General features: G+C 39.3%; 1 protein-coding gene across 1 annotated transcript; it reads right to left on the reverse strand.

The window, feature by feature from the left end:
• Nucleotides 1-2,233: 2,233 nt before the first annotated feature.
• LEPROTL1 (leptin receptor overlapping transcript like 1) lies at nucleotides 2,234-10,198 on the reverse strand. Its single transcript, XM_015813847.1, has 4 exons — nucleotides 10,118-10,198; nucleotides 6,036-6,111; nucleotides 4,787-4,973; nucleotides 2,234-4,092 (listed from the first exon to the last, which is right to left on the reverse strand). The coding sequence occupies exons 1-4, from the start codon at nucleotides 10,131-10,133 to the stop codon at nucleotides 3,976-3,978; spliced, it is 396 nt and encodes a 131-aa protein (XP_015669333.1). The 5' UTR covers nucleotides 10,134-10,198; the 3' UTR covers nucleotides 2,234-3,975.
• Between the last annotated feature and the right edge of the window lie 898 nt (nucleotides 10,199-11,096).

Genomic DNA, 11,096 nt, shown 5'->3' on the forward strand with positions numbered 1-11,096 from the left:
AAGTGCACACGAGGTATTTCAGGGTGGGGAAGGCCATGGGGGGGGCTAGTGCAGGGACAAGACCGGCCACCAAAGGCCTCCCCCCCCCCATTGAGAGATCCCATGCTCCTCTTTCCGCCGCTTGGGATTTCAACGACCGCTAATTTACCTTTGGTGCCATGTTTGAGAGCCCCACACTTCCCATTCTCACTTCCTGCTTTGAGTGCCAGAGCTCTTGTCCAGCGAGGTGGAGAAGCACCGGGTCAGCCTCTCCCCTTCACTGCCAAGTCTCAGCCTTTTTCACAAGCGGGCGCAGCCCTGTCCGCCACTTGCTGGAGTGCTGAACCCACCTACGTTTCACAAATTGCGCCGCCGCAGAACTGGAGAGCTTGGCATGCCAACACGCAGCTCCCCTCCTAAAAAAAAAAGTTCAATCAGACCTTCCAACTTTTTTTTTTAGTCCCACAAACTTCTTTTGTTTCCCTGCAAATGGCGGCAGAGAAACACGACGGAGCTGGAAAGCAGGTTTGTTTAGGAGCCATCTTGCAATTTAGCAAAGGAATGCTTTTGGGAAGCAAGGGGACAAGAGCTCCGGCACCCAAGGCTGTGCAGGAGGCGAGCATGGGCAGTTCGGGACTCTCAGGCGTGGCACCAAAGTAGCATGTTGCAGCGTCTCTGCAGTCATTCATAAGTGCAAACGACCACTGTAATGTTGCAACATAACGTAACTTTCTGGCCGAGATGTTGTAACTTTGAACATTTGCTAAATGAACGTTCGTAACTTGAGGACTACCTGTACGTACATGTAATGAAATGCATAGAATACATGCCAAAAGCCACACATAAGACCAATAGTAATCTTAAATAAATTCCTTTCTGCTAAAGAATGCAGCAGTTTTTTTCTTATAAAAAATCTTATTGCTAAGGGATGCTCATTAAAAATCCAAAACCATCGGATATTTCAATCGTTTATTATTTTTTCATCAAAATTTCTGCCTGTAGGATGGCAATGCTTCTCAGTGCATATTACATGGGAAAAAACATATGTCTCAAATATCTTAACACCTGATAATTGGAGGCAGCAGTATGTCTGTAGCCACAATGCTGCCCAAAATTATTAAGACGACAAACATTACTATAAAATATAATAGAGCTGGCACTCTCAAAGAGTAGCCTGTCATTATCAGAAAGCAAGAGTAGTACAGGAAAAATGAGAACCCATCTTGGTACAATACAGGATTGGGGGGGTGTCACAAAATGAGTTCACATGTCTATTTGGTGGCAAAGATTATTCCACCATCAGTGCAGTGCAGGGAATTTCCAAAGGAGTTTCAGGGATGTGATTGCATCCATCTCAGCATCATGCAGCAGAAGTTGCACTTCTGGTTCCTAAGACTGCTAGGATTCAGACATTTAAAGGTTGGACTGGGATGTAAAGAACTGTGCAGGTTTTGCAAAGTATACTCGTGCTTGCCCATTTTCTGTCTTTTAACTCTCAGGAAAAAATATTTTGAAGATTCAATATAGATAAAACTGTAATAATTATTGGGCTTTAGAGATACTTTTCTATCTGAAATCTGTATCATACAATTTTAAAAGAGGGGCATAGGAATCCTGCACTGATAACTATTACAGTCTGTGTAACATTCACTTTATCTTATGAAGTCTGCAAATGAAGGCCATGATTTTTACTTCCCTGGATGGAGTTCTGTCAGTAGAAAGAGATCAGCAAATTGTCTTCTTCCCTCCTTTTTCTTCAAGCCAAATACTGCTGTGTACCAAGCACTATTTGTAATTGGACACTTTTGCACAGTAACTTTACATCAGGGGTGTCAAACTCAATTTCACTGAGGGCCGCATCAGCATTGCGGTTGCCCTTGGGGGGCTGGGTGGGTGTGGCCAGAGTGGGTGCAGCCTACTGGGTGGGCGTGGATGGAGTGGGTGTGGCCTACTGGGTGGGCATGGCCAGTTCTACATCGTTTGCGTCAAGGGTGCCTGTGGGGGCCTGGGCAGGAGTGGGACAGATCTGAGGGTCTCTGGCAGAAGGGGTGGGACCGGGGCAAGTGCCAAGGCATGGTCCACCAGGGCAAGTGCCAAGATGGCCAGCACAAAATTGTACATTGGCTCCCGGCCGGCCTGGGCCAGGGCCAAGGTAGTGGGGGCCGTTCCCTCACTGTTTCCAGGATGGCTTCGTGGGCCACATGAAACCACTTCGCGGGCCGCATCCAGCCCCCGGGCCTTGTGTTTGACATGTCTGCTTTACATGCATTCCCCTGTCTCCTATACCATGGATCTGACACACTGTGAAACACATATACCGTATCTACTGAGCAGCCAAGGAGGGAGGAGACAAGGCACTCTGGACTGGGCTGATAGTGGAGAGGACTATGTCAATAGCATTGTTTAAAAAAAAGGGACTATGTTTAAGTGACTGTATCAAATCTTGCTTAGTTTGCATAAAATGATATGCAAGCATAGACAGAGACACTTAGGTATCATATGAGGGAGTTACCAGGAAAGTATGACTACAAAAGAAATATATCTACAAAACATGGCAATTTATGGTTAATAGAAACAAAAACCCCAAGTGGAATGGAACAGATATTCAATATTGCAAATTACATGTGTTATATTTTAACAGAACTACAGTTTTGATCTAACATTTAATACATTGGTGCATAAACTAAAACATTAACAGAATTACTATAAAATGTTCATATTCAAAGATTTGCAATTGCAGCCAAGCCCTGACTGTATATGTATGCAGTAATTAGTCTTCCAGTTAAATGGTTATCTACAGTGGAAATGTTAATCTACATTTGAAAAACCTTTTTATACCATATACAAAGTAAAAAAAAAGGGGGGGGGGTGGCAGCAGAAATTATCTTTTTATACTTTGTTGTAATAGGTGCAAGTGAATAGTAAAGGAGCAGAATCACTTATTTCCACATGCCTAGTGCAGGGTTTCCTTCTGCTGAGTTATCTATAATCAGTAGTTTCATTAATCTTTCCTTTGGTAAAACTTAAAAAAACAATTGATATAGAAAGTTGACCCACACAATACATAAACAAAGAGTTTTCAGAAAAGACTTTAAAAATGAAGATTAAAGTCCCGTCTTCTACTCCCACAAGAAAAATTAAAATTCCATCTCCCTCTCCCTTTCAGATAATCAAAAATAAAAACTGTCAAAATATTTGTATGCTGGACAAACTTTTTAAGCAATGAACACTTAAGATATCCCATTATCATCAAAAATTTTCTCATACTCATTTAAACGGGATTAATGGAAATGGAACACTTTCAGCCTCATACATAATAATAAAAACACCTACCAGCCAGCTGCTGAATACTTTTCATTTCAGCTTTTCTCCAAAATTCCACAACAAAATGCATAACTGCTCTTGAAGGGCACAATTCAGCTTTCCAGAATCTTAACTTATTTTCAGAAAAGAATTAGAGTACCGAACGCATGCTTAATTCTCTGATTAAAATCAACAGGCCATATGCACAATTCTCTGCATAACCATAACCTTTACGGAATTCGGGAGCTACTTCCAAACCTGTGCCTAACGACCCAGTCAAAAGCCTCGTACTTTTGACTGGATTGTGCCATTCTTGGTTTTTACTTTCTTACTTGGTTTCATAACTGCACATTCGTTTTAAAATAATCAATAGTGAAAAATTCAACTTTATACTTAAATACCGCTATCGGGTTGTTTAAAAAAGATACCTTTTAAACATATTTTAAGCATTCTGTTCTCACATCAAAATAAAGTATTAAAATAAAACAGCATCAACCTGTTAAAAAATATTTAAATCAAGCCAAATGTTAATGTAGTTTGTGAAAAGAGAAGAAAAGCGGCTACCGGCTACCGAGTGCCCTACCCCAGGTCCCCTCTGTGAAAACAGTACATTCACTTTATTGCCCCTTCTTTCTTGAGTATGGATGGCCACTGAATGACATGAGATGTTGATAGTTCTCACTCCAACTCTTTTCACCATTGTTGCCAGCTGAAATCATCATTGCTGCCGAAAACCAAGAAAAACCCTAGGATGGTAGCAAATATGACTGTGTTTCCTGTTAGGACAAGTGCGCAGGCACCCCACTTAATCTATGGAGAAAGGAAAGACAAAGTTTTACATACACAAAAGCATAAACGTGTCTATACAGAAGCTGCCTTATTACAGGCATACACACAATGTCATTGTTCTGTGAATGGGGGAAGACGCCATCCTTTCACAAATAGTTCTATTTAATGCAAACCATTTTTAAATTATTTAACACTTAGACCTAGTTACTTAATGGGAAGGCAAACAACTTGGTATCCTCTGAACTTCAACACCCTCAAACCATTTTTACCAAGCGGTGCCCAACACCCACTGACTGAATGTTATATACCAAAGGGTTTATAAAATGTTAATCTGGGGAACTTTCAGGGGTTTGTTTTTTGCATTACAGCTCTTAATGACAGTTTGCCTAGGTTGACAAAATCTTGTTAACTTGTACTTTGTAGGCTTCTGCATCTTGTCTCAAAGGTGTTTTTTTTTTCAAAAGGCAACTGGATTGCTTTTTTCCTTGAGGAAGATGTTTCACTTCTCATCCAAAAAGCTTCATCAGTTCTGGTTCTCATCTTGTATGAGAAGGGAAATGTCTTCCTCAAGGAAAAAAACAGTCCAGTTGTCTTTTGGAAAAAAAACCCACCTTTGAGACAACTATGACCTGAATCTCCACAGACTTCTGCATCTTATTCTGGAAGCAAGTGTCAAACATCAAAGGAAAACTGCTAAACAGAAGGAATTACTAACCAGTTCTGCTCTGGCAAATATAATTGGAAGTCCAAATGCTGAGACAACAATGCCTGTTGTAAGAAATATGGCAAGTTCCTTGCAAGCATTACTTGTAGCATCTGTATCTTCAACAACTCTTCTTGCTATGCAGTATGGAATTGGAGAGAGGGTGTAGAAGAACAAAACAAACAGTGGCCAATATTTGCTGAAAGTAAATAAAAAGGCATGTTTTTATTTTATAGATATCTTTCATTTATATTTGCTTCAAAAATCACACTACTCTTAAGTAAATATTTTATCTATTTTCCCATTGGCCGTGCATGTGTATAGAGGAACTTAGCATTTATTTTGTTTTGTCTAATTTTAAAAATATTTTTGCTTCTGAGTCGAAAATACCACACAAAGACAAAATACATAGTATGACATATGTAACATGGCTAGGGACAGGAGGACTCTTCACCTATAATGTTAATCAAGTTGTGGTAGCTTTTTGGAATAGGTTCTCCATAGGTGAAGAACCCTTAGGTAATACTGTGCAGAGAGCACAAACAAGAAGTTGAACAGACAGATTTGGGCAGGCAAGTGTAATACATTGTGATAGCCTGAAGTCTAATCAGAACATAGTCCTTTAAGTGTCCCTCAGCCAGAACAGTAGAAGTGATTAATTGAAGGCAGTGGGAATAAAATATTGTACTTCCAAATACTTCCATCTGCCTATCATTATAAATCAGGCTGAAAATTATAAAACAGACTGAAATTCTGTTTTTGTATAAGTCTTGAAAAGATGTGCTTGTTACATGCCCATTGGAAGATACGGTGGTACTTGGTACTCAACTGTTTTGAAACTTATCAAATGTGGTACTCAATGCATTTTGATGTGGACATTTTGTCCTGGTACTCATCATTTGTTTAGTACTCAATGCACAAGCTAGAACTTTCGGTGTTGTCTGCCTTGTAACTCACTACATTTTTCCTTATGGGAAAATTTTGTTTGGTACTCATCATGCCTCCTAGAAGCAATTAACGATGAGTATCAAGGTGCTACTATAATTTAGGCATAATGATCTGAAAACTAGCTCACAGGACAAAACAAAACAATAATTTCATAAATGCTTAAAATGGCTATTCTTAGCTTGGAAAAACTGCCTTCTTTCACTCTCTTGCAGCCTCAGAGGGCTGCTAGACCTTTACTGAAATCAGCACAGGTGTTCTGTGTTTACTTAATTTTATAAATTCCAAGGGAAGAAAAGGAAATACTGTGTAATACCTGTAATCTGGAAGGGCACAACCAAGCATCAGGAACATTAATCCAACAGCTCCTCCAAAAGATAAGCTGATTAAAGCTGTAAAGGCAGATGTAAACCCTTGTCAGTTACAAACCTGTATGATTGTTTTGCTTCAATAAACATCAATTGTAGGAAAAAGAGAAAACTCCAATGAACTTAAAGGAAAAGTGAAACATATTAATGTAAAATGCCCTTATCTCCATTTAGAGATATATGTTTATATATTTATAAATTTTTATAAATTGTATTATATATAAGTTTTCTATATTACATTTATGCTCATATGCGTAATCATTTCATAAAATGAAAAAGAGCTTATATATGTTTATGCTTTGTAATATGACATTGCCATTGATAATTGATTTTCTGACCATTCCTTTTTTAATTTGCCTCTTTCTGTCAAGTTGCCTTAGGTTATACAGTATTATTGCTACAGTTTTTCAAGAGGAAAACCAGCACATTTAATAGTGTATTAATTGATATTGCATTAAGTATCATAAACACAGGGATATTTAAAAAAACTTTTCACTGATGTTGAAAAGACTTTATAAGAAATACCTGAGCCATCTTTGTATTGCTGTTATAAAGATGGGAGGGTGAAGGTATATTGAGAAAAACTGAATTGCCTGAGATTACCCAATGAATTTATAGAGGAAGCAAGATCCTGGAGTCACTGAAATTTATGTGACTAACTCTGAGGTAAGGACTATATTATATTTTAGTCAAGAGAGTTTATACCACATTAACTGTAACCTTGCTGGTCAATAGCCAAATATTTATGATAATTTTTACTTTAATATTTCTAGCTTCTAAAGAAACTCAGTGAATGTAATCCAGTGTGCACTTTGCTATGCCTGAATATGATCAATTCATCTTCTTTCTTCAAACATTGCAAGCTGGAATTCATGTTCACTGTCATAATAGCCAATGATTACCAATTACATCTGCTTTATTTCATTGGTGCTTCACTGCCACCAAGTTTTTAAAGGATCATCCTATCCTTCAGTGTAGCCCTGTACACAGTGTCATCTAGTAGGAGGAATCCAACTAGATTTTACAGCAGGCTTGGCTATCCGTAGCCATGGAGCTGCCATAAGCTGCCTTTTTGCAGCCCTCAAAGATCCCTCTCAGTAGGATAACTGAAAACTAACAATATAGTTTCTTGCCATATTGAGGAGGGAAGCAGATAAAAATAGGCTTATTTATTTATATCCTGCCTTTATTATTTTTATAAATAACTCCAGGCGGTGAAAATACCTAATACTCCTTCATCCTCCTATTTTGCCCACAACAATCTTGTAAGGTGGGTTGCGTTGAGAGAGAGTCACTGGCTCAATCACACAACCAGTGTTCATGTGTAAGGAGGACTAGAAGTTCTAGAACACATGGTCTCCTAGTTTCTAGCCTGGTGCTTTAATCACTAGACCAAACTGGCTCTCATATCGGTTAAAAAAAGATATATATATATATATATTTGCCAAAGTATGCTCATTCAAATGTCTGATGTGTTTCCACCCACTTTGCAGTACCCAGTTCCCACCAGCTTTGAAACTGGTCTCTAGCAAGTTTTGCCTGGTACAATTATATCACTCCTGGAGAAAGTTCTTTTGCTAAAACAGCCTTTTTCTCTTTAAACAATAAACACCTGACAGGATACATTGCATGATAAGATTTTATAGGCATTATCTCAATAATCTTTATAGTTCATTGAAGTAGCTTATTATTTAAATAATAATAAACTATATCTGCTTATCCTATGTCCTTGGGAAGGACTCAATAGGTAGATACAAATGCCAAATCTATCTGGGTGACTGGGTGACAAACCATAATAATAATAATACCTTTAATGGCATGAAAGAAAGAAAGAAAGAAAGAAAGAAAGAAAGAAAGAAAGAAAGAAAGAAAGAAAGAAAGAAAGAAAGAAAGAAAGAAAGAATTGCATATCCCAAATTCTTGAATAGGATTCAATAAGTGGATAAAAATGCCAAATCCAGCCTAAACATCTGATTGACTGTGTAACCAACCATAATAATAATGTATATGAAGGCCAACCCCGGCTAAAAAATTAGTAGCTGTGATTTCATATTACTGTATATATAATAATAATAGGCTCATAACACACCAGATGTAACTCTTGTTGAAAAGAGGATAAGAGTGAATAATTGATGTGACAATACTAGGGGATAGTAGAAGACAAAGAATTGGAGAAGATCACAAAGTATAAGATCTGAAAATTGAAACTGAAAGATTATGGCATAAATCAGCCCTGATGGTCCCAGTAGTTATCGATAGATTGGATGCTCTATCCAAACTCTTGGGCAGAACTTGGTAAATTTGTGTACTAACAAAATTTCTATCTGTCAATTACAATAGGCCACACTGCTTGGAATGACACATTACAACATCCTAGGTTCTTGGGAAGAACTCAATGCATATGAAGACCAATATCAGTTAAAGAACTGGCAGCTCACACTGTATATTAGGGTTGGTTGAACAGTCAGCCAGGTGTTTAGACAGGATTTGGCATTTTTATCCACCTATCAAGTACTTCACAAGGGCCTGGGATATGCAGATGTTAATATCTGATGATGTTAAAGGTATCATAACAGGATTTAAGCTGTTCCAAGTAAAGCTGCCCTTTCAAATTGACCAATGGTTATTTTGTCAATGCTGACAGTGTTCAAGTTTTGCTCTGGTAGTTTTCATCCAAAGTGCCTATTACTATTGGCATTTTTCTTTCTTTTGCCACAGTCATTTTATTATGATCTGCAGGTTTTGGTATTTTGTGATTTTTTCCAGTTCTTTCTCTTCTATTCTGCTGTGTTCAGCTACTGCCATATCCACTATCCAATCATCATCATCATCATCATCTCAACATTTTACCTAAAGTCACTTTTATGGTCCTCCTTGTAATATTCCCCTAAATTGCTATTTAGGACACATATCTCAGCCTTTTTCCAGGCATGCATGAAAAATAAAAATATAAAATGCACACAAATACTGCTATTGGTATTCATAGATATGGTTATTGATTGGAACACATCAAACAAAGCTAGAAGTTCAAAATACATAGTTTTTTTTAAAAAAGGTTATTAAAAGTACAGTAGTACCATCTTTTTAATCTTCTTTTTAATACAAAATATGAAGATACTTCTATCAAACCTATCTGTAAAAGATATGCAGTCCAAACGTATTCGTACCGTGCTTTAGATTAGAGATTTCTATCAAATGGAATAGTGAAAAACTCTACAAGAGTACTGGTATTAGTCTACTTCACAAATAGTAATATACATTGTATTGATCTAGTGTGACAGGACTTTATCAGATTGTATTCTCTTCCTGCCAGGCTTCTCCCACTAAAAATCAGTTTCATCTTAAAGATGCTGCAAGAATGAGTACATCAGGATCTACATTCAGAGAGATGAAAAATGGGGACTGCACTGCAATATTGCTGGAGAGCATGAATTTAGTGAAGTCTGGTTGAGCCCAAAATTTCGTTCCTTTCCTAATTTCCGCCCATCAGCCTTGGGCAGACGAGACGACCCTTAGTGTATGTCGCTATCTAGCACTCATGGGTCTCTGCAGCCGGAAGTTTTATGCAAGCCGCCAGGATTAATAATCACGTATCCGGCCTCAAACTGCAACACAGACATCTTCTAGAGCTGCCACCCTAGACCTAATAGCTTGAAAGTTGAGTCCAGTGAAAAGCACAGGCCTCACTGTGTTTTTCAAGTCTGCCCTGCGGCGGTTGCCTAGCCAAGCAGCGCCGAGCCGAGCGTGAGTGCTTGATCCGGGCAGAAGCAGGGAAAAGGAGACAATAGGGGGCTCTCCGCAGGCCCGCTTTCCAACCTCAGCGGCGCAGCCATGCACCAGGGCAGGCTGCGTTGTCATGGAAACGCAGCGCACCCCCCCCACCGTTGCCGGCGTGCGTCATCGTCAGGGTGGGGGCGGCGTCCCTCCCCTCCACCAACGGCCTGATCTGGGGGGGGGAATCCCGTCCACCCTCCCCAAGTAGCTTCCCTCCTCCCCAGGCCCTTCCCCGAAATCAAGCCAGCAAGGCTACCTTTGATGCCGGCCATGGTGCTGCCACAGTATTACTGTCGCCCAGGCCGCTCCCAACCAACACCAAGGGGAAGGAAGGCGGCTAGACAAGCCCCGGAAGTGCGCGCTCTAGCCATAGGCAAGACTTCCGACGAAGCGCGATCTCCGAAACGGCGGACGTACCTTTGGAACATAAGGCATAAGGCTTCGCGTGTGTGTGTACCCTGTTTTCCTTCCCAGGGAGGAGATATTTTCCGAAACAGAAGAAAAATCTTGGGACAGTAACGGACGGGACTAGTTGCTGCTGTCTCCACTCGGCAACAGAAGTTGATAATACAATAAGAACCTACAGACCAGGGGTCTTCAAACTTGGCCCTTTTGTGACTTGTGGACTTCAACTCCCAGAGTTCCTCAGCCAGCGTGCCTGGCTGAGGAATTCTGGGAGTTGAAGTCCACAAGTCACAAAAGGGCCATGTTTGAAGACCCCTGCTACAGACTTTACTATGATTAAAACGAAACGTGGGGAGGAAAGAAAAGCTAAAAAAAGAAGGAAGACCCATTGTTTGATTATGTACCATCAAGTCGTTTTCAACTAGTAGTGACCAGATAAATTTTGTTCATGATGATGTGTCTCCAACTTGTTCTTTCAAGTCTTCCAAAAGATCATTCATTGACACTGTAATAGAATCCATCCATTTCACTGCTTGCGGTCTTATCTTTCTTTCCACCTTTGTTAACATTAAAGCCTTTTGATTTCAATATAAAGTTAATTCAATCTTTAAACTTTACTGAAACTTGACTCTACTCTATTTGCTTCATTTTCTTCTGGCTTTTTTCAACTCTGTCTTTTCAAAGTCCTTTAAGACCTGAGGTTATTAGACAAAATTTCCAAAAATAGTTGTGGAAAGTTTATATATTATTGTTGGACTGTAAGAGGGATTTCATTGCTATATATTAATGTACTTATATAGTTGCAGTCATTTTATACATGGACTGAATGA

Source organism: Protobothrops mucrosquamatus, unplaced genomic scaffold (assembly GCF_001527695.2).
Source record: "Protobothrops mucrosquamatus isolate PMUCROS unplaced genomic scaffold, P.Mucros_1.0 scaffold199, whole genome shotgun sequence".
NCBI lineage: Eukaryota > Metazoa > Chordata > Lepidosauria > Squamata > Viperidae > Protobothrops > Protobothrops mucrosquamatus.